At 43.7% G+C, this 24,786-nt stretch overlaps 1 protein-coding gene across 1 annotated transcript in view; it reads left to right on the top strand.

Annotated features, from left to right (window-relative positions):
- The window catches only part of WWOX (WW domain containing oxidoreductase), a 995,490-nt gene extending 990,286 nt beyond the window's left edge, over positions 1 to 5,204 (top strand). Inside the window, exon 9 of the mRNA XM_058279670.2 lies at positions 4,079 to 5,204. Coding sequence (XP_058135653.2) covers positions 4,079 to 4,267 — 189 coding nt within the window. The 3' untranslated portion in view covers positions 4,268 to 5,204. The remainder of the gene's footprint in view (positions 1 to 4,078) is intronic.
- Positions 5,205 to 24,786: the final 19,582 nt, after the last annotated feature.

Raw genomic sequence — 24,786 nt, 5'->3', positions numbered from 1 at the left:
GAGGGTTTGAAGCATGCCTTTTCTTTTCGCCAAACTGCTCCCTGGCTGTGGAATTCAGCTCATCACTCACTGCCCACTTCCAAAGGGCAACTTGCCTTCCCTGTCCGTGGGGTTCCAGGCTTGCCTAAAGTCCACGGTATGTTCTTTTTCACAACTCCACGTTTTGGATACGCTGCTTCATTCAGCATTTGCTCTCCAATGTCCTGATGTCTGCATGTCTATACTGAAGCAATCCTAGAACGTCTGTTGTTCTCTTGCAAATCCTGAATAGAGAGATATGCCGTGATATTGTGTCTATTGTTTTATATATCTTATATTGGATCTACTTTTAAGACAGGAATCTATTCTTCCCTTTAAATGAGCATGCATTTTAAAATAGGGAAACCTGAAAACTTAATTGTGTAGCATGTGCCCTTATTAAAACATATTATCTTAGAATACTGACCAATGTATTACAAATACCAGTATGGATGAGGTTTGTTGTTGTTGTTATTTGTTACCATATATTGTTTATCAGAAACTTCTCTACCTTTTCGTTTACAAGAGTCAACAGTCATTTGTATTCAGCTCTGACAGGTAGACATTGTTGGCTAGCAGTTATCAAATAAATGTTGATGAAAAGCAGCTACTTAACATTTTCATCTCAGCAACGGGTTTAGGAAGCATGATAATTTAGATATCAGAGCCTCAACTATAAATAAACAGCAACTGCTCCCTAAATCCCACCTTCTGGTGTTGGAGATGGTGCTACAAATCTGACAAATGATTTCTGAAAGAGAATGATGAACCCTTATTACCAAGCTACTCTTAACTTAATCCCAAACAAGAATCCTGGGTAATTTTACATACACTCTGAAGATGGATGGCACAGTTCTACTCTGGCAGCTTGCAAATGTTTGACTAGATGGGAAATGGCATTCAGGCATGATTAAAGATTCGACTGGGCTTCCCAGAGATTCTCAGTCCTGTGTCGTCAGTGCCCTAACTCACTACTATCGCTGTGCACTGAGGACACCTCAGCCCCGTTCTCATGATTAGCAATTATATACAACCCACAGGCTTCTGATAACTTGTTCTTAAAAAATCATTGTGGGAACCCACAGCTCCAGCCAGTGTTTACATGTCGTCTCATTGTTATTATTTTATCACAGTTGATCAGAAAGCAGAGGGGACAGCCAACAAGACATTGGTTCAGATATTTTATGATGGAGCTCTTGACATCATTTCCTCGATATGACTCCTTTGTCTTTTCTGACATAGTGCCGTGAAAGTCATTTGCCAGTGATTAAAGTGCCCCCTTTTTATTTTTTTTTATCAGTTTAAAAATGTTTTATCTTGTATCAGCAATACTGGCTTGTTTACTAATGAAATTTCCCTAAAGTAACTGAGTCTCATTCTGATGATATGCAGACTGAAAAGCTGATGAGCCAAAAATTAGAACTGGTTATTAAACTGTCATCACTTCTGATCATATAAAGATGTCACTCAGAGGTTGCCATTGGTACAACTGAAGAGAGAATGCCCCGAGAAGTATGAATCAGAGAGGGGGACTTTGCCAAATGGGCACAATTGGTTTTTTTGCTTTCAGGTAACCCTACTTTGCTGTGTTGGTCTGCAAAGCCAAACTTACTTGCGATGGATTTAAGGTGGTATATTAGCTCTAAGCCTCGTGACAAAGAACTCAAGTCCAGCTCTTGATGAAAGACTGGGCTTTTAAAAAGTTTATGGTTTTCAGCATGGTAGCTAAACATAGATTCACTTGAAACAAGGCCAATGGCAATTTACTTTCAGATTCCATGGAGGGAGAATGCATGCCCCAGCTCCCTCATCAGCTTAATTCTGGAATCAATGTGAGTGCAGGATTTCTTTGCAAAAGTACCATTGCAATAATGCAAGCACACAGCATCATATCATTTTAGAAGGCCATAGTGGCAAAACATTACATTGGGTTTGGAAGAATTCTGCTCTTTGCTTTCCCAAGTGTCCAACTTTGGTCCTTTCTCAGGATTGGGGGAACTGTGAAAGACCAGTGTGTTGTAATATATGAACGCGGATATTATAACCACTTAGCGGAAGGGGGCTGGACTTCGGGATGAGCTGACTGGATTCTCTAGCCACTTGGGAGATACGGATGAGTCACTTGGCCACTCTTTGGTGAGTTTGGCAGCTGCAGAGTTAAGTGGAAACCTAAGACATATATCCAGAAATGTAAGCAAAACACCATCTCTACCTGACCGGTGCTGAGACTTGAGGCCAAGATGATATTTAGCTTGAGTTAACTGGACAAGCATCAGTTTGTCTTTAGAGGCACTTTTTCTTCCTTTTTCCTCATATGGGATGCAGAGGAGTCAGATAAAGCTCTTGAAATTCCTTAGATAAGTGTGCCAGGGGCTACCATAAGTGTTACTGGGAATAATAATGGAACAAAAGGAAATTTGGATGACATGAGCTTTTTTCCATTGACTTGCTCCTCACAATTCAATTTGAAAAGAAACAGCTGAATCCAAGAAAAATAACTGGCTATTTGGGGAGGGGGCTTAGTGAGGGTTAGGGGGGTTAACAAACCAATTACTAGGTTCAAGTTCTGGACTAATGGGACTTGTCCAATCCAGTCCTGCAGCCAGCTAGTATCAGAGCCCAGAGCTTGCTCCACTCCTGCTCCCCTCTGTTCCCCAGGTTGTGTGCTGGGCTGCATTTGACTACTTGTTTTTCAGACCAATTCAGACGTGACCCCAACACTAAAGCCAAAATCCCCAAGTCTGCTTTATAGTGCTTTCTCAAAATTATTAACATCTTGGGATCTTGGTTCTCAGGGTAACCTTGACTCTTGGTGGTTCCAAAATACAATCATAGAGAGTGTAAACCATGCCAGTTCAGGGCATGATTCCCCAAGAAGCATTTTGCTTGGCCAGGATTTAAGGCCTCCAGGGCAGAAAGAGTGTAAGCTTTGGATGAGGACAGAAAACTTACCTTCCCCCCCCCACCCCATCAAATGTCCTTAGTGTTTTCTTAATGGCAACCTTATACCTCAGTTACCTTTTGCAGCCCCCTCCCTATCGGCTGGTAATTAGTCAATGCAGCAAGGGTGGTGATGCACATCAGTAATCATAAGATGCCAGATAAACTGTATTGGTTTTAAATTAGAGCCAGGCCTGCAGTGTCTCCCTATGAACACCAGCCTATTATTTTTAATTATGGCTTGCAAAGCAAAGTGATTTCTTGCCCTCTGTAAAGCATCCCTGACAGTGTTCTGTCAGTCTGGATGATATGGTACCCCATCATCGCACACATCCCCAGCCACAGCCCCAACTGTTACTCAAAAGGTGAATCTAAAGTGATCGATTGCACTCTTTGTAAGGTGTATTTCGAAGTGGGGTGGAAGGAAATGTGACCCACCTAGCCGCTGTTCCAGTGTAAATCCAGAAAAAATATGACATTTAAAAAAGGGCTTTCACAGGATCTGGATGAATTACTAAACGTGTCGTGTATATGTGCCTGGGGGTATGTGCATGCATTTTTAACACTTGAACCCAGCTGTGCAAACCCTTCCCCTAGCAGCACCATGGGCAGAGTAAAGAAAAGATCTGGTCCTGGCCCCGTTGGGTTTCCTACCTGATGGACCATAATTAGGGTGGTTGGTTTAATTCACACAGAAGGTTCTAGAAACAAGCTTGGGGTCAAAATACATTACATATTAAGAAGTCAAGGGGTTGGATGAATTTCTCCTTGCTTGTGTGAAAAGATACCACCTTTTACTCTCTGCATGGAAGGGGCATCTGACGTGATTTATTGAGATATGTACTGATTTTGGAAGCTATTCCTATATGGTGTAAAATATACCAATTTTACGAGCAGAGTTTATGAATTTGTCTTTCCAGGATGGTCACATCATACCTCTTACAGTCATGTGCTTTGAGTTCAGTACCCTTTGCCACGCCGAGATCCATTTGCCACTGAACTGGGAGGAGATGTGTTTATTTTTCCCCACATAGAATGACATTGTCTCATCATCCCTTTTCTTTTGTATCTTTCTTACCAAAAAAAAAAAAAAAAAATGTCTTTCTCCTTTGATTTCCAGCAACAAGGAGCTGCCACCACCGTGTTCTGTGCCACTGCTCCGGAACTGGAGGGCCTAGGAGGGATGTATTTCAACAACTGCTGCCGTTGCATGCCCTCGCCGGAAGCTCAGGACGAGGCGACGGCCCGGGCGTTGTGGGCGCTCAGCGAGAGGCTGATCCAAGAGCGACTTGGCAGCCAGGCCAGCTAAGTGGGAGCGCCTGCAAGGACCCCCACGCACACGCGCGCACACACACCGTGCGTGTGTGTGCGAAACTGCCAGCGCTGGACCCCTTCCAATCAAATTATCCAGAGGGTTTCCATGTCCCTGTGACACAGATCAGCAAGAGTAAAGGAAATAAGAGCAGTCACAACAGAGTGAATATGGGAAGTACCAATGGGAAGCAGGGAATTCCAGGGGAAGGGGACTGCCTCTCTTTCCTGGGGCTGGGTGAAGCACGCAGCCCATTACGTTCCTGGTGGTGGCCTGTTAGTGAAAGTGTGGCTGGTATGTAGGTTCCTTCTGTCACTGAAGAAGCACAAGTGGTCCCCTTGCACTGTTTAGAATAGAATATCCTGGTGTCCCCTGTCCCACCCAGCCTCCACCACGGCCACCACCACTGTCACTGCGGCAGCCGGGAGCTAGTTTCTCCTCTTTAGGGAAGAAAAAGCGAGTCTTTAGTCTTCCTGGCTGCATTGATCCAGGAGATAATTGTTTCATTCATCCTAAGTCTGAGTGGGCTTGGCGACTTCTGGGGAGAGACCTTTCAAGTCTCCTCCAGGCAGCCAAGATGGTGGTGACACGTAGAAATGGCTGGAATCGCAGCGCTGGTGGGTTGTACAAGGACCGGTCATCGACTCCCTTGCCAAAACTTTACAAAAAATTCCTTAGCGATTGCAACAAACAAATTTTGCAAATCATTCCCTAGATACCTTGACGGGCAGGAAAGGAAGCATCGTGTCCTTGATATGGGATATTTTGGGGGTTGGGGGGATAAAAAGTTGTTCCATGAATTGCTTTATTGTTTCAAGAAGCAACCAGCTCTCCGAGGCTTGCAATGTCTCAGTTCCCCTGCTGTCACGCTCTGCTGAGACTTCCTTTTCCTCCTCCCATCCTACTCTTAATAAAAGAACATGCTTGAATATTATCACCTGAAGTTCGTGTTGTTTCGTTAAATGTTTCAGTTTTTTTGTTTTATTTTTTTTAGAAAAGAAATCTAGAGGAAAAAATAAAGCGCTTCTTGTAGACGCCAGGACAACACCATTCTTGTTTCTTCTCTGAGTTTGTGTTTTGTTTTTGTGCTTTGTGGCTGTCTGTGGGCCAAGTTGTCTCACGCGATTAGCATGCCAGCATCATATTTTCTGTTAAAAAAAAAAAAAAGAGAAAGAGAAATGACTTTTGCTTAATTTCACCTTAAGATGCTTTGTTTTTACTTACAGTGGGTTATTCCCATCCGCCATGGCTCCTTCCCCCCCTGGAATCAAGTACTGAGTGATTAGAGAGGGTCTCTGTGCTGGAAGGAGGGGCAGGGGGGACTCTTCCCCACTCATCTCTTCCCATTTGCCCCCTGGTTTCCAGGTCATTCCAGCAAGGAATGAAGAAGTGTCCTCTGGCAAGGGGAGAGAGTGCTTTCCCTGAAATGCCAGGAAGGGGCGGGGCGGGGCCGGGGTGGGGGGCGGGGTGAAGATGTTCTTCTTCTTCCTCCTGACAGTGGCACCTTGGGCTGGACAACATCACCAGTGAGCACCTGCCTCCTAGGTGCTGTCCAGTCAGGCGCCTGTGGCTCTCCCAGTGCCCGTAGCCTGGGGACGTTCTCCCACCTGCCTATGTTCTCCCACCTGCCTATGTTCTCCCTTACAAAATCCTTGTTATAATAGATCCTTTTAATGTCAGATAATGTCACTTCTCATCAAAATCCTCCAGTGCTTCTACAGTAGATTGTTTACAAAAGTGGCTGCCTTAATTCTCCCCCTTGGGGCTCCTACATGCACTCTGGCCTTGGCCACGTGACTTACTTTGGAACACTGCAACTACCATCATATGAATGAGCCTGTGCTGGCCGCTGGATGATGAGAGACACGTGGGTTTTACCCAAACTGATATCAAGCTAACCATTAGTCATGGGAGTGAGACCACCCCACACTATCCACCCCACCTAAACCATCCGAGATGAGACATACCTCCCCATTCAACCTACAGAACTGCAAGAAATAATAAAAGTTGGTTGTTTGAAGCCACTAAGTTTCAGGATGACTTGTTACACAGCAAATGCTAACTGATACATCAACTCAATTGTCTGAGTACAGTCCAAATTTTTTTACCATAGCCTGTGTATTTGCCTCATAATCTATATCCCAAGTGCCTCCTGATCTCACGTGCTAGCACTTTCTCCTCACCCTCTCTATTGCAGCCATTCTAGCCTTGTGTTCTTTAAACATACTAAGCATACTCCCAGGGCAAGGATTTTATAATTCCTGTTCCTTCTGCTGAAATGCTTTTCCACTAGAGACCTGCATGGTTCCACCCTCACTGCATTATTCTCTCTGCTCAGATATCAGTCCTTTCCGATGTGAAGTCATTTCTGTTCACTGCATTCATTGGGGTAACCATTTGTCCTCCCCAACACTTTATTTTCCCCCAGAGTGCTTAATACTATGGGACGCAATATCTGTCTATCTATTTATTCACTTTCTCTGTCCATCCCCTATAATATTAACTCCATGAGATTTGTCTATTTTGTTTACAACTTCAGCTACAGTGCCTCGAACTGCTCCTGTCACATAGTGGCACCAATATCAAAATGTTGAAGGAAAGAATGTTTCTTGGTGACAAGTCATTATGTTCATGAAAATAATTTCAGTTAGAGTTAGCATTACCACATGTCACATGCTGTGCTAAGCAGGCTACAACATTATGTCTAACTTCTAATTTGACCACAGCCATACAAGGTGGCACTCTTCTTCCCATTTTATGGACGAAGAAACCAATACTAAATGGTTTCACAATATTTCCTTGACCACACAGTTCTTAAGTGGTGGACCTGCGATTTACACCCAGGTCTGTTTGATTTCAAGGTCATGCATCATCCCTGCCCCTACGCCACTTCTACTCCAATATGTCGAAAATGTCTCTCTGATAAGATGTGCCATTGTAAAGGTCTCAGGTTGAGGAGAGAAGAGATGGTATGTGTTTGACTGTAGCCAAGCTTTAGGGATTTGGTCAAGAAGGACATTAAGCAGGGGCAAAGACAACCTTGGAGTATCATCAAAGCCAAGGTAATGTCCAAAAGATCAAAGAGAACCAAAGGAGGATCTGCCTGCTGCCTGTGTCCTCGTACCCTTTAAGGCCTAGGGCTGGCTGATTCCCATATGGGTCCTGTATCACGTCCATAACATGAAGCCTGGGGAAATTGACAAGGGGAAGGGAGGATTCCCCTAAATCAAGAAGATCTCCTAAGTCATGCAGACTAAGCCTTCCTGCATTCATCCATGCAACAAACACATGCTGAATTCTGGAAACCCAAGGTTTGGGGTAGCGCTCTCCCCCAGACTGAATTCAGGTCTACAGGAGTCCTCACGATGGACAAGGACCTAATCAATTGTATCACATTTTCTCCAGACCACCTGAAGATGACCTTATGTCCCTGAGCAAAGACCAAGTCCCCTCTAGCCCCTTCCTTCCCAATCACACCCAGTCAGAGCTAGCCAGTCATTGGGGGCCACTTCCCCTGCCAGGTACAGTATTCTTACTTCATTGGCTAAATTCCGTGGATAATTTCTGGACTTCCATTCTAGCTTACTTTAAGGTCAAAGCTATTTCTCATGACCTGCTATGAAATATATATATACATGGCTACCTAAATTATATAACAATGGTCCTACTTTACCATCACCACAGCTACTAATTGCTGATAACTTTTTTTGTTTTAATCTACAGATGTTCATAATAGTTGTTATGTAACAATAACCATTTTCTGAGTGTCTAGTCTGTGCCAGATGCAAATGACGCCCACTTGTTTTATGCTCAGAGAATGACCCTGAGATATAGAGATAAAATGTAACATATCCACAGCCCCATAGCTGGTGAGTAACAGAGTCAGGATTTGAACCCAGCTCTGCCCGCCTTCAAGTCCATGAGCCTTCCAGTAAGCATCACTATTTGACCTGTGGCCTACAGACTCAGCACTATATATGTCCATCAAATGTTATATAATGAGTGAATTATTCACAAAAGAAGACTACTTGGCTCCCTACCCAAGGATGGGATCTGGCTCTCCTCCCGATACCCAATGCCTTGTATAATCTTTATGAATAGTTTCTGTACGTGCCATTCACCCAGCAATTTTGGCTCCATCCCCACCCACATTTCCCAAAAGACCCTTCCTCCTGCTCCTCCTGCAAAAAGGTCTGTGCTTGTCCTTGTTTCCCAATGTCCAGGGTTCTCGTCCAATGAGGTAGACTCCACCCCAACTAGGAAGAGAGCCAGTTTCTCTAGTCATTTTCTTTCAGTCCCGCAGGCTCCCTCTGCTTTCTTTAAACCCTGAAGGCTCCAGGCCAATCTCCATTCCCGGGGCTGATGAAGGGAGACTTTTCTGCAATTTATCGATAGGAAACAAGAGATTGAAGCAGCCCCCGGCAATGACTGAAGCCTGTGGCTTGTGGTTTTGCTCTTTAAAATGGGGTTATGGGTGGTTTTGTTTTGAATTTCAGTGAAGGAGGCCTGATGACTTTCGTTAAGGTCAAGAGTAGGCCAGAAATCCTTGGCTTGCAAAATGGCTGCCCATTGTGGTCTCCTGCAGGTACCATTTTTAGAGGTTTACATTTAAAAGTATCTGAAATAGCAATACTTTTCCTGAGTGTTAATTGTTTGTGCCTTCCAACACATTCAAACTTGTTTGGTTGGACTCATTTTAAATCACTAGGATCACAAAATATTATCCATAGTGCTGCTCAAAACCCTGCAAAACGGTAAAGACAATTTTTCAAAAAGAAATACTCGTAACGCCATTATTTAAACAGAAACATTTTACATCTTTGCCAGTTACCTTTCAGACTTCATGCTATTTGGTTGCATGCTGTTTTTTTCCCCCCAAGAAAACCATTATATTTCTAAAAGGCGTCACACTTATTTTAATGGCTACCTAATCTGTCATCTTGCTGCTAGACCATGATTTGTTAACCCATTGCCCTACCACTAGGTTACTTCTAGTTTCTGCTTTTCTAGTTAATGATTCAGTTGGAATCTTTACACATACAGCCTTTTCCTTCTATAAGTTTACCTTCTCAGCATACAGTTCCAGAGGTAGAATTTCTAGGTCAAAGTGCTCTGATTGGGCTTTTGCTGAATCGTGCCATGAAACAGCCCAAAAGGGAGACACTGTTAGAACACGCCGTTCCTCTGTCAGCCTCCTCAGCAATAAGCATCATCATTTAAAATGTTTAAAATTTGTTTTATCATATTGTCACCATCTGTAACTATTTATATATAAATATAATATTCCCAAGCAGCCAGTCTCCTTGTTTAAGGTATAAGCATTTTACCTTTCATTTCCACACAAGTCCAAGTACAGGATTTTATTTAGAGTGGAAATTCTGAGTAAGTCTGCACTCAGGTTGGGTAGAAAAAAATCAGTCCAGCCAAGCAATTACATCTTTTTTTTTAAGATTTATTTTATTTCTTTCTCCCCCCCCCCACAATCCTCCATTGTCTGTTCTCTGTGTACGTTCACTGTGTGTTCTTCTGTGTCTGCTTGTATTCACGTTAGGTGTCTCCTGGAACTGAACCTGGGACCTTCTGGAGTGGGAGAGAGGCGATTACTCTTTTGTGCCACCTCAACTCCTTGTTCTGCCATGTCTTCTTATTTCCTCTTCTCTTTGTCTCTTGTTGTGCCAGCTCTCTGCATCGGCTGGCATTCCTGTGTGGGGTGGCTTTCCTGCACTGGGCAGCATTCTCATGCAGAGTGGCGCTCCTGCACAGGGTAGGGCCAGCTTGCCACATGGGCCAGCTTGCCCTGACCAGGAAGCCCTGGGCATTGAACTCTGGACCTCCTATATGGTAGACAAGAGCCCCAATTGGTTGAGCCACATCCATTTCCCTACATCTTTACCACATTTTTCTATCAGGGGATGTTCTAACTTTCCTCTTTTCAACCACTAACGTGGCAGAGAGATCGAAACCAGCACCCCAAATTCCTTTGGTTTGCTCTGGCTGGTGTGTTTACCCCACTAATCTGGACTCCTTAGCTGGCCCCTCTTCATGGCTGACTTACTGGGTCCACAGTCATGAAAATGTGCCCCACCCTCAGAAGGACTGGCTCGCTTCCAAGCCATTTATAAGGCTTCATTGTAGATGAGAGGGAATAAAAGTTTTTTTTTTTAATTTCCCAGGTAGGAACCTGCAAACAGAGGCTCCCCATCACTCATTCCCATTAAGGCAGGTGTCCTCTGACTTTCCTGATTTTATGTGAGGTGCTGGAGAGCTGGTCCTTTTCCTTGGGAACCGTGGCAAGCTCTTATTTGAGGCCGGGCACCCCAAAGGGAAAATGCACCTCTATAAAGTGCTATTTACTCAGGGCTCACCACCACTTGGTGTAAAACAGTTCTGAATTCTGTTTTTGTTCATTTAAATCTCACAACTCCTGAAGTAAATGTCACTGTCCCCTTTTCACTGATGAGGAAGCAGTTTGAATCCTGGGGCCACCACTTCCTGTGTGATGCCCCAGTAATTTTGCCTCTGCGGCCCCTGAGTTTCCAACCCCATCCCCCACACTCGCCCGCAGTGGTGCTTTCTCCTGCCCCTGCGCCTCGGCCCTCCTTTGCTTCGCCTCCCAGAAACGGACTTGTTTAGGCGCCTCTCTGCTGAACAAATTTGGATTCCATTTGCAATCTTCCTGAATATAGCTTCATTCTTTCTCTATATCCTCTAAATATGACTTGTGAGATTGATCCAGAAAAAAATTCCCATCATTATAGTTAAATACAGTCAATCTTAGAAATCATTGATGATATTATTGCAATTTTTAGTATACAATTGACATGTGTACTCAGCATTTAAACTTGGGGAAAAAATTAGAAAAGCAAAAGGTGCTCATAGCTCCATCCCTCAAAGATAATCACTGTAGATATTCTGGTGTATTTCCTTCTACTCTTTTTAAAAATGCATTTTAAAATTTATCTGTATCTTTCAGGTTTATGTAGTAGCGATTGCACTCCATACACAATTGCATCTATTTCAAACTAAGTAAATTGTTTATAAATCTTTTTGTGCCTTTATGGTCCTGCATTCAGTGAACAGAGAGATATATTAGAGGTAATCATTTGATTGTTATTGGATTCTTCCCAGCACCATGTTTCACTAATATAAATAATGCTTCAGTAAATGTATTTATTTAAGCTTTTTGTTTGTTTGTTTTTGTGGTTTCATTATTTTCTTAACACGGATTCTTAGGCTGGATCGAACAATATAGCAAATTTTTAAGACTCTGGTACCTACTGGCAAGAGACTTTTCCTGGGCTGCCCCCATTGCCTGGGGTTTTCTTTGAAGAGCAGGTGTGTTTTCACCCAGGTTGCTTTGCTGTTATCAGTTCACGTTTCCCAGGATGATCTGCCTGCCTGAGCTCTGCCTTGTTACTCTTACTCGGGGAGCCACCGCCCATTAAGGCTCCCGGGTGTGGGACGTGCCTTCCTGTCTGGAACCAGGACAGGAGAGGACAGGAGCGTCGAGTCAGCGAAATAAAAATGGCTGCGCACAGAAAGAGACGAGGTAAGCTCGGGGCCAGCTGGTTTTTCCAGCCTTTTGATAGTGGTCGTTGTTCTGCTGGGTAAGGAACCTACTGAGAACATTTGAAGACTGTTTCTTGGCCCCTTCGGTAAATATTCAGAATTCTTGGCCCGGTTTTCTGAGACAGGGCTGCGCTTAGACTTGATCCCAGGTAATGTTACCTGGTGCGGCCTAGATTTGCAGGACCATGTGATGAAGCACATTTGCCTTTTTGCTGTTTTTAGTGGCTGCCTCCAAACCTACTTCGGGGAGGGAGGCTAAGCGGAAACTTCCTGACTGTTTTAGGAATTTCAGTCATGTCACCCTGTTTCCGGAACAAGAATCGAGAACATTCTGGAAGCCTACATAAATCACCCCAAATGTTCCCGAAGCTTTGTCAGGTCCCCAAAAACATAGCAGCAGAAGTCATTGGCAAAAGCTAACATGCTCATAAGTTAGGATACCTATTATTAGTAAAAATCAGTACTACTAATAAAGTAAAATAAATAGAATCTCAGTAAGTGTTATTAATAATAGCCATACCCTTTGACCTAGTAATTCAAGTTCTAATTGTAAATCCTAAAGCAGGGCTGTTCTTATAGCCTGGAGTGTTAAAAGGAAAGGGTGTGTGTGTGTGTGTGTGTGTGTGTGTAAAGGTGTCAGGTATGTTCCATACATACCCTGGAGGCCATTTCAGAGATTCAAAAACTTATTAACATATTAATGGATCCGAGAAGTTTTGTCAAGTGAAAACATGCAATTTAACTATATTAACTGTTTAACCCCAATTTATTTGGACACAGACCATTGTATTCTTTTTTTTTTTTTTAAGGTAACTTTTTGTTAACAGGAACAATAGTGTTCCCTGGGACACGCAGAGAGAAATGTTCTTCTCTAATGTTTTAATAGTAATTAAAAACGGAGATCAATTTAAATGTTCAGCAGTTGCAGGGGGGCAGTTCTCTGCCTCCCATTAAATGATATAATAGGAGAAATGTAATTGGTCGAAAGGATGTTTATAACATATTAAGTAAAAAAAATGTAGGTTATAAAAGTTTGTAGAGTGTGAAACCATTTTGGTTAAACAAATATATATTTATGTATCTGTAGACATAAATTATGTATTGTGAAAGAGAGAGAAGTAAAGGTGTTAATAATGGTTATTTTTGGGTAGAAGAAATGTGGGTAATATTTTTCTTTAAGTGTATCAATATTTCCAACATTTTCCAGAATGAAACATGCCATTACTTCTTAAAAATGAAAATTATAAGAATAAAAACAAAACATATCAATGACTGTAAAAGTGCCAGCTGCCTCTCTAACCGTAACAGTGCTGCTGTGAGCTGACTGCAGTCCAGTGATCGATCGCCCAGAAAGTTCTCTGAGGCTGATACATTGACACAAATGGAATGGCTTTCAAGTTTCACAAGAATGGGGTGCAGTGCTTTAGGACTGCAGCAGACACAAAAGATAAGTTCGAAAAATAAAAGCAGGTAGATTATTTTTCATCACCCTTTTTTTTTTTTCAAAATAAGTGGATGATAGTCTGCATTATCCATTTCATCAGTGTTTGTGCAAATGCCATCTCGCTATGGCTTTGGCCAGGCAAATAGTCAATAAGAGACTTTCCTTCCCTAGACTTTGACATTCTGCCAAGGTTGAATAATGCACTCCAATTGTTCAACGCCTCACCTCTCCACCTCAATGCACTTAAATTAGCCTTGAGCATTCATATCCAACTTCTGCAGAACCCAGACTGTGGATGTGTGACAAGCCCCTTTTTACTTTTTGTTTTATTATTGCTTGCTAAAAATATGAACTAAACGATAAGCTGAAGTGTTGATTTTGTTTACCCATTTGGTCTTTGCTAAAGTTTTTAACAACTTATTATTAGAAAAGGTAAGAAATATATCCTATACTACTCTAAATAAATATACTCATCAAATGACCTTGAAAGAAATATTTTGACATAAAAATATCAACAAAGTTAAGATAATCCTTGGGTGGAGAAAAGTCCTGGGCAGAGATACCACCTTCCTGTTGGAATCTGAAAGGTGTCATACAGTTTTCAACTTTAAAAAATTTGCCGAGTGTGTGACATTCCATTTTGGGGAGAAGGGATTAAAAATATACCAAATGTAAGGAAAATATGAAAAGAAAAGTATCAAAAGAATCTACCTGCAAATTATATAGGTCAAATGAAGGCAAAGTTGGTGCAATCCCCTGATTAGGACACCATGCACTTCATCAAAAAAATTGAGGAGAAATGGCTTTGCTAGATCCATTCTGACTTCCAGTTCCAGGACTGGATGATGCCTTGACAATTCTCAAGGTTTCAGAATGCAAAGCTTCACCAATTTGCCTGGATACATTTCTGTGACTGCAAGTTTTCACAGATTGTGCTTCATGATTCCAGAGCCCCGGCCAGTGTTTCTTCACTGGTTCATGTCCTTTCCAAGGGTTGGCCTCATCGAGCAGAAACATTTCTACAGATACACGAATGAAGATTTGAAAGGCAAAAAGACAGGAGCCACTGTCCATATTCAGTGTGCTTAAAAACCCTAACATTTCTCCCTTGCTTCCACATGGACTGTGTTACAAGGCAATCTGCTCCGGAAGATAAATACAGTACAGGGGCTGGAGATGGGGGTCGGTGCTCCCTCTCAAGCTTCCGTGGAGGAAGCACTTGTATGGAAGTTGTTTCCGGAGGATCATCTACATCGGCTACAGTAGGAACCGTGGCCCGGGAACTGTGCCAAGTGGAGCCTGGTTTCTGCTTCCAGCAACATCGTGAGCCAGTCTGAGATTGCAGGGGTGTAGGGGAGCTTGGCGGGGTGTGCCCTCTCTATAACATCTCCATAATGCAGAGGTGAAGGAGAACAAAAATATTCTTGGAGAAAGAATATAGTTCCGCAGCAAAAGCCCAGTTATATGCATTTGAATCCTCCCCCTCCACCATCCAGCCATGTGATCCTCAGTGCATCCTTTGTCCTCCCAGAGTTTCTTGGCTTCTAAAGTAGAGCTACAGCACCCAGGTCTTGTGGACCTAGAAGTAAAGGCCAGGTTCTGGACCTGGAGTTTAGGAGTGTTAATTTTATGTCCTTCCCCTGTGGACCAGCAAGAACCTCTGCTGCCCCTTGGAAAAGGCAGAGGCTGTGACTCAGGTGCCAGGGGATGGCCTTGCGTGTGCCCAGTGCTAATCTAAAAGACCAGCATTTTGCGGGATGTCTCCCTGATGGTCCCCCTCCCTCCGCCTGCAGTTAGAGAACTGCCTTTCCTTCCGTTGTCTGTGGAATTAACTCCATGCTTTGAGGGGGATGCTTGCTCTGGCGGAGACAGGGGAGCTGTAAAAATGTCAGAACATTATGAATGGCCCAAAGACGGGGGCCTGTTGTTCTGTGCTGGGCAGTGAGGGGGGACAAATGGCGTGCAGCGTGCAGGCCTTTTGGTGTCTCCGTCCATCTATGGGGAGGCGCGTGAAGCCAAGGCCAACAGACCTGGGCAACCCCCTGGTTGCTGCAGCCATCCCAACTGGCCAGTGGGGAGGGATTGTCACCGGGCAATGGGCCGGATGAAAACATCTTGTGGCTCCATTTTAAAGTGAAAGGTACTGGGTTTTATCCTAATGTGATAGTGAGACAGGCTCTAAATCCACTTTCTCATAGAATGACCTGATTTCCGTGGCTCTGAGCTCACGGCAGCCCTTGTGTTAATTTAACTCTGCTTTTAAACAGACAGGCCTGCCAGCTAATTAAAAGGAGCTCTTATCAATTTGCTGGATAGTTGCTTATGGAACAAATGTATAATCAAAACACTACACGGAATCCTTATGGGATAAATGGCAGTCACTCAGTGAGAATATTATTTTTCAATTACTGAACTTGTAAACAGATTTCAAACACCCCCGTGCTGAGTGACCCTGCAGTGAAGTCCTTGCTTTGGGATATATCCCTGGTTCTTAAACAGTTAATTTCTGGACTTGGATCCCACAGCAGCTTTCTGAGGAAGGGATGCAGGAGGTGGTTATGACAAGCCAAATTTTCATCATCCCGACTTGGCCTGGCTAAGGTGGGCTGCTTCTGCAGGTGCTCGCCAGTGGTAGAGAGATGACCACGGAAGATGTGATCAACGGATGTGACTGAGGAGGAAGCACCGTGGCTCTGGACCTGGGCTGCCTGCCTCCTGAGCACTGGATTAGGCATCAGATACAGGGAGCCCGGCCTAGACCCTTCCCTTGCCTTGATGGGTGGCCCTGAGCAAACTGGGAGAGCCTCAGTTCTATCATCTGTAAAAACAAACCATTGACTTCAAAGAATGCTACAATCCTGAGAAACCAAGCAGTTCACTGAAATAAGCATGGGTCAGTGCAGGTGGCTTAGCAACCTGCAGCAAAACCGATGCCTTTCTGTGTCTGCAAAGTTGGCCTGTGTTTCCTTTTAAGGACTGAAGAAATCAATCAAGCATATGAAAATTGTTGATGCCTGGGCATGTTACGAATGTAGGTTTCCCACCATGGAATGTCCTAGCTGAGTTGTATATTCTAAGATTCTACCCCAATTTTCTGGGTAAAATGTACTTATGTAATAGCAAGAGAGGCCCCTGAAACCCCTTTTATTATCAGGTGAAATCAAGAGCACATTTTATTGACTCAGCCTTCCTCTCAGTAAGGTCTTTTTCTAATGCTATGGGATAAAGCCACCTTCTCTGATGTTTCTCTGCCCAAAGTTTACAGTCATCAGTTGCCTAAAACTGGCTGTAGCTTGTCAATCTGGTCTGGTTCAAATATCTATTTTAAAAATCACCCACAAAGCAAATTAAAATAAGGATCGTCATGTTCTTCTGTTTAGTCACATTAGTTTTGCCTCTGGAAAAATGGGGAAAAAATAGCTTCCAGACAGAATAGCAAGACACAGTCAAGGTGCTGTTCCCACTGGAAGCAAAATCCAAGAGCAGGTGGCTCAAGTCCAGAGGTGCCCTAGGCTTGCTTACTCTTTGCCAAAGTGTTATTTTGGGACAAGATAGTAAAGCACCCAAAGGCCAGCCCTTTTGGAGCAATTTAATGACCTCAGTGGGGCTGGGAAAGAGAGGTGCTGCCATTTTGGTATTCTGACCTGATTTCTAGGGTAAAACTGCAAGTGAGCTCTTGCTGCATTTTCAAAGCTAGTAAGAGAAACCCACCTGAAGGAAGTCCTATCAGAAAGGTAGTCCAGACCCTGAAAGTGGGCAGAAGAAGATGTAACAGGAAACAGTGGTCTGGGCAACAGCCAACCACAGGGGAAGATCCCCAAGCCCACTGGATCAAGAATAGTTTTTCTTACTGTGCATTATTGTCTATCTAGTTATCAAGCATCTATCTTTCAATTTATTGACCAGACTACCTGCATCAATAAAAGGAGTACTCATATTTCAAAAGGAAGAAGGCAGGAAAGAAAAGGATGATAGGAGAGTGAAGAGAACTAGGTAGACAACATTCACATAAAAAAAAAAAGACTTAAAGGATACACATTGTGATCCATTGAAATGGTTGTGTTGGAGAGAGGTGAATATAAGCATGTTTTTTCCTACCCCCACACTTATTGGACACCTCTATATTTTACAAAAGTTTTACAAGAACGTTTCTATGACATTAACTCCATATAAGCACTTTTGGTAACACCTGTATAATGTTCTAAAATTTGGTTGTACCATTATTGACTTAGCAATTGGGTGACTGTGTAAAGAAAGAGGAGTGGAATCTTGGTATAGCCCAAAACCCTAGTCTAGATCCTGGAGCAGTTACCTGAGAAAGCTCTTAGAAACACACTTACCCCAAGGGTAGGAAGAGGTGGCAGGCTTTAGCCCTCCTTGCCTGGTACCCACAGCCCATGGGCATTATGTGAGATGTGGTTCAAGAACAGACAATTAAAAAGCCATATATCCAGGTAAATAAGTGTCTGGGGTTCTTTGGGGTCTTCCGTGAGAGCCTATGGTCAATGTGACCGAGCTGTTCCTCCAAATTCACCTATGGTAGGATTAGACATGGCAGAAATCCCAGAAATAATACCCCAGTGCAATAAGAGTTGGAAAACTTATAGGCCATTCTTAAGGAACACCCACCAGGCAAGTTTTCCATGCAATGAAGATGGATCTTTAGCTAAATGATGGAAAAGTTGATTTACAGGACTGGCCATTTATTCACTCAACAAACAATTGCTATGTCCATGCTAACTTTACCCCTGTTTAACACCCTTGTTATACAGAGATGAAAATGCATTGTGTTAGCTCTAGAGCTCAGACTAGGGACTGGAGGCAGTCTGTAAATAGATCATCCTTGCACAACTCCAGGGGACAGCCTTACGTTTGCACCCTTGGTACTAGCCCCCATGGTTTCCATTTATACAGAATCCAATGTGGTTGCCCTCTTCTGGACTTGTGCAACTGGGACTTTGTAAACAAGGAGGCACAGGGTAATGCATGCTTTAATGGAGGGAAACACAGGTACTGTAGCATCAGAGGCTACAGAATCCAGCTCTACCTCATTGGGAGGATGCAAGATACCAAGGAAAACTCTATTGAAGCTAACGTTGACATTTGAAATATAGTAAACAGGCAGATATAAGAATAAGTAGGTAGAACAGAGTAGAATTGAAGGCCAATTTTTGCTTTCATTAAAGATGTTGAGAAACTGATCAGAAACCTGCACAGCCTCCAAATACATTCCTGGGGAAGCATCCTCTTCATTTTCAAGGCACTACCAGCTTTTTTTGCACTGCCCTTGGCTGAAGGTGGCATCTTCCTTCACATTCACGTACCATGCACAGTGTTTTCTGCCGGAGCTGCCCCTTGTGATATTTATTTGGGAGCCACCAAGTGTGGGTAGTTAAGTACAGACCACACAATTAATTTCATTATTGCCCTCAGCCAGATTTCAAACAAAGACCCCAGAGATGTCTGGAAAATTAATTTATTAAAAAGCAATAGCTTGATAATACACATGATGATAGAAGAAATGAGTATGTTCAATATCTTATAAAACAGTTGGCAATCATATAATAGTGTTCATTGTCAATTTAGTAGCTGGTCTCATTATGCTCAGCAAATAGTTGTGAAATAGTGTATTATTCATGAATCACCATGCTTTAATTACTTTTAGTGCACATTTATTTTTCAAATGCAATATGAGTTAGAGGCATCTATAAAAGTAACCCATTTTGCAAAAATCTGCTTTAGGATCCTTCCAAAAGGAAGGAGCCACAGTTGTGAGTCTCAGGTCTGGAAATCCAGACTGATAAACTCCTTTGTCCCAGCATTAAGTGGGATGGTGGCAGGCCCTGCCTTTAAATTGCCCAGCAACAAGCTAACTGATACCGCCCAAGTGCAGACTCCACCCAGTAGCTAAGCCAGCCTCACCTGAGGTGGGTAGGAAAAGATTGTCACCTGAGGCTCATCTTGAGCTTGGCCTTCTAACTTGCTTTGCAATGGGATGTGAACAGACAGAGGACCAGGTCTTGGAATGCTCTTGCATTGCTGGCGGTGCCCTCTTATACACCTGCCATTCACCCTAAGAAGAGCATGCCCCCAGTGAGACACTGGTCCGAGGAAGAGGAGAGACATATAGAGTTGACTTGCACTTAATCCATAGCCTGGAGCCAAGCCCAGCCTGGAGCAGCCTACCCTCAGCCTATCAGCAGATGTGTGAGTGATTATAATGGCTGTTGTTTTCAGCCACCAAAGTTTTTGAAGTGGTTTTGTTATGTAGCAAAAGCTAACTGATTCATATGGCTTATGCAAAATTTACTTTGGGATGTGCTGGGTTAATCCCCAAAGCAGCTGGCAATCGATTTACCTCTCTTTCTATCTCTCCAGAAGATGTTTTTCCTATGGGACTCTGAGCCAAAGAGAGAAGGCACACAGTATGGAGAAAACAAAGACTTTTCAAATGTGAGTCTAAGACTGAAAGCCACTGAGGCAGAGGCTTTAACTGCCTGCCTTGATTTACATTAAGCTGTTTTTCACATAGGCAACTCTCTATATGTGTTCTAGGATAAATAGTAGGAGGGATTCATTTATGGAGAAAAATATTTAGCAGTATAGGTGCACAATAACTGCAGTCAGTAGCAGCAATAATTGGCCTGATTATCTTTATAACTATTCCCTGACAATGGAATTCACAAGCAGAGGAAAGGGGAGGAAACACCCTCTTCCACCCTTCCCTCCCAGCCAAGCCTAGCTGCCCTCCAGGGTAGTCCTTCCTGCCCCTTTCTCAAGATTGCCTTGCTCAGTAGGACCAGTCTAGGATCCCAGATTCCTGTGGGACCCCAGCCAGGGGTGAAACCCTGATGCTTCCTTAGTCCGTGATAACTGGACCTCAGTTATCATGGACTAAGAAAGCAGCTTCATCAGGTAGGAGAAGATCTCCCCACCCAAGCATTTGACTTCCAGATTGAATTTCTTCCTGGTGTCCCTGCCTACCATGACCTGCATGTCCAACTGGCCCTCTGTACAGAGGAATGCATAAATGTAACCAAGGTCCAATGACCTGAAATAGTAAGTGATTTGGCATAAGCTGTGTTCTCTACCTGGAGTCCCCTCATCCCCTTTGTTCCCTCCTCCCCTTCCCCTCTCCTCCCTCCTCCAGATCCACTGAGTGGCACTCCTACACATCCCTCTATACCCACATCCTGGAGAAATCTTTCAGTTGACTTCTCAGGGCGATGTCAAGGCCTCCTGACTCTTGACTCCTCTAAACCCTGCACATCCTTCTCTAGTATAAAAGTTGATTAGTTCTTTGGTTTGTCCCATTCATCTCTGAGAAAACAGACTGCATTTCCTTCACCTCTGGATTCCTAGCCCATTGCACAGCATCTGACACACCAAGGTGCTCAGGAAATGCCTTGAAAGAATTAACAAAGCTTCTTGCTGAGACCCTCAACGCTCTCCTTGCCTTCAAGCAGGACTTTTCCAGGTCCTCGCAGGCTCTTCTCCCCTCCTCCTGCCCCCTTCTTCCAGGTCTCCAGCATTCCCCATTGAAGACATGGCAGTAGACTGTAGCTCCTTCTTATTAGGAGTTAAAAAAAAAAAGCACAGCCTATCTCCAATGACTCAAAGCCCTCCAGGGACAACCTATGCGAGGTTTACTGCAATAGGGAGCACTCGAGGACATTTCTAATTAAATTCTTTAGTGCTTCCACTTGACCTCATTTCAACTATGCCATAAATCTTTAAAGGAAAAAACCCTCAAATCCAAAATTTTAAATAATGCTGATGAGTTACTTTGGACCAGGGAGTCTCCTTATTAACCCAATAGCTGAGCATCCTTTGGTTGCCAAGGTATATTCTGAGATAGGGTCAGTTAAAGTCCACTGACCATTTCAATTAAAATGTTTTCAAGGATTTCTAAATAATAAACTGATCTTGCCTATAATTACAGATAAAATAATAATAATTAAAAAAAAACTCGTAATCCTGAGGGTAATGTTATGGCCCGCTGTTGGTGTCCATGTACCAAGACAAATACCTCCTTGAGACAAGGAACCACAGAAACAATTAAAGTATAAATCATGGGCACCCATTAACACCCAGGGTCTATTAGCTGACTTTGTCATCGGTCACATTAAAGCCCCATGGAGTTTCCTGGTGGCTTAGGAGGGAATGGTTTTGGTCCTACTTAAATGAAAATGCTATTTCACTCTGTAAATCTCTGCTGTAATTGGTTAATAAGCATACATTTTGGCAAAATAACCACTGGGAACGATGGGTTGGGAGAATCTCTTCTCTCATCTCTCTTGTCCCATGGTTCTTCTAGCTCGGGGATATTGTTTTCCACACATCTCTTAGACTTTCAGGGTGTGGGGACCTGAAAACTTTGTGCAGGTTAGATCCTGAAGAATGGAGATAGGCTATTCATGAGGAAGAAGGCAGCTCTTCTTGAACCACTGAATCTATTCCAGGTGTCTCAGCCTCAGAACTGTTGACATTTGGGATGAGGTACTTCCTTCATGTGTGTGTGGGGGGATGTCCTGTGCTTTGAAGCATGCTAGCAGCATTACTGGTCTCTAGGTCCTAGAGGCCCATAGCAAACTTCCTGTGTGACACCATAAATGTCTCCATTCATTACCAAATGTCCCCTGGGGGGGGAACTTGCCCCCAGCTGAGAACCACTGATCTAGCGAGATGTGCCCATCACGCTGGGCTTCGCCTCTGCTGGTGGGGAGCCATGACATTCTAGCGACTGCTCTTCACCTCATGTATAGCCCTCCCATCTTGCTTCTCTACTGCCTTGGTTTACATCACCTTTTGACCCTTGGGATTTTCCCCCCATTTCTTTCCTGCTCTTGCCTGTAAATGCAGTTGCTGGTTTCTCAGGCTTTGAGCCACAGGCATCAGCAAAGGATTTTGATTTCTGACCCTTTCTGAGGTCCTTTCCACTATGGCTTTGGTCTACTAAGACTTAGCCCAGACTCCTCAGTGCTGCATAAAACAACTCCCTATCCACATGCCAGCTTCTCCCAGAATCCAAGCCGTCCTTTGTTGGAAGGCAGGCCACAGTGGAAGCTTTATGCGTCTATCCTGGAAAGAGAGGTACCTACTGTCTTCAATTTCTAGGGACCCAGTATATCTAATAGATCCACGGGCTGCCATAGTTGGTTGTCTTTTGGGTTTGAGGTCATTTATTTCTTTTAGGAACCTATGACCATGTGTTAGACAAAGTGGGATTTGAACTATTTTGTGAACTTGAGCCAAAATAAGTCACGCCGGGCTGTTGTCCCCAAACTGTTATTAAAATCTTACTTGGGACCTAATGTCTTCAGGAGGGGACCAGGTGAAAGGCAAAACAATTTTCTGGAAATGGGATATGGGGTTGCCAGATGAAATGCAGGGCATTCATTCAAATTTGACTTTCAGATAAATAGCAAATAATTTTTTTTTTCAGAATAAGTATATCCCATATAATTTTGGGATAGACTTATACTAAAAATAATTAGTTGTTCATCTGAAATTCAAATTTAACCAGGTATCAAATATTTTTATTTGCTGAACCTGGCTCTCCTAGGCAGGCAGGCAGGCATGCTCTCTTTCTCTCAGGAGATGCTGGGCCTGAGTTTGACCCACCTCCCTTCCCCCTCCCCAACCCCCAGTTTCTCAGGCACCCCTGGGGGACCTGGCTTGTTTGCCTTTAGCACGTTGCAGGATGACCACCAGAGAGGTCTTGAAGGGAACCCAAGGGGAGCACAACCTCAGGCTGTCACATCCTGCCTCTCTGACCAGGCTGGCCACAGGCCCAGGAGAGAGCTGGATGCCCTGCTAGACCTGGCTTTTCACAGCCACTCCCTTGGTCACAACCCCATTGTGGTTTGCCGCTCTGGCCAAGGCTGTATCTGTGTCCGTTGTCTAAAAAACCGCTGAAAAGGAGAAAGTTCAGTCAGGCGAATTTGGTTTGCAGCTCTTGGTTTCATAACTCACTGTTTTACCAGATTTTCTCTCCATTGCTTCCCAAATTTCACGAACTCTCCTGTTTCCTCTGTACTCTCCTATTTCCTGAGTAGCGTCACTGACCATCCTGGTTTGCCTGGAACTGGGGTGTTTTCCAGGACTGGGCTTTCAGCACCAACACTGGGAAAGTCCAACGTAAACTAGGATGAGTGGGTCCCCCTGCTTTTAAGGCTGTTGATGGAGTTCTCTGGGGGAATGGTTTCCTCTAAATTTTTCCTCTAAAATTCAAATTCCAAGCCACTGACTAACAGGGTCCTCAGTCATACAGAGTTGAGGGGTGGGATTGAGTCTAGGAATTCAGGCATCTCAAGTTTACCCGGGAAAGCATGTCAAAAAGAAAAGGTCCAAATGGGCAATTCCTTTTGTTTCTCTACTTCCAATCATCCACTCATCTATCTATCCACCTTCTGTCCATCTACCTCTCCACCTTGCAATGATTTTGGCCGCCAACTCTGTGCCAAATACTGTTCAGGTTCTCAGATGGCTCCTGTTCTAATGGAACTCACATTCTGTAGACAGGAGACAGTAAACAAGCAAGCAAAAAATCAATCAGTGATCAAGAAAAGATGGACTGGTGATAAGTGCTGTGAAGAAAATAAATCAGGGTGGTGGAGAAGTGGGAGGGGGGGCTACTTCGGATGGGGTGGGGGAACCCCCAGAGGTATTGACATTAAACTATGCTGCTGCTGAGAAGTCCAAGCCCTGCCCAGAGTGGACAGACACAGGACAGAAGTCCTGAGCAGGCACCAGCCCAGCTTGGCTGGAGGTTCAGAAAGTGCATGAGGGAAAGGGGTAGTTAAGAAGCAAAGGACACCTTGCAGTGAATGGCTATCAATAGGGAAAGAAAATGGATCCCGGCTCTGGATCTTTTTATACTACAAGTAAATCCCATGCCCACCGAGAAGTCACCCCAGCTTCTCTTTGTCGTTCCCGATAGCTTTGTGTGCATCAGGGGAAACCTGCCTTTCCCTCCGCTCGCCCAATTGAATCCAGTCTGCTTCAGTAACTGACTCCTCTTTGCTGAGCTTTGTGAAATGAGGCACTGGGTGAACTGGTATTAGGGAGGAGGGAAGAAGGATTTTGCTGGAACAGCCCAAAACCTTCTGTGCAAACATTTCCCGAGGCGCCACTTCCCCACTGGAAGTAATGGGTGGCCATTTGCAAACTGCTTAGCCGTCCTAACCACCGTCAACCAATGCTCATTAGCTGCAGCCTGAGTAAAGGCACCTTCCAGAAGCCTCTGGGGTCTTTTGTGTTTTTTTTTTTCCATTTGTCTGTTTGTTTTAAGTAGTTTTGTTCAGACATGACTTAATTTACTCTCATTTGTATTATGCATCAACATACTTTTTTTTAAAAAAATAAGCAAGATGGGGATAGTTATAGCAACACGAATATATCATGAGTTTGCTAAATAATAATTCAAGTAATAATTTAAAATAATACTTTAGAAAATAGCCTCTGCCTGTGAAATTCTGAAACGATCTAAAATCTTCCTTTT

The sequence above is a fragment of the Dasypus novemcinctus genome, chromosome 18 (genome assembly GCF_030445035.2).
Source record: "Dasypus novemcinctus isolate mDasNov1 chromosome 18, mDasNov1.1.hap2, whole genome shotgun sequence".
Lineage (NCBI taxonomy): Eukaryota > Metazoa > Chordata > Mammalia > Cingulata > Dasypodidae > Dasypus > Dasypus novemcinctus.
This window is presented reverse-complemented; position numbering and strand designations above follow the sequence as displayed.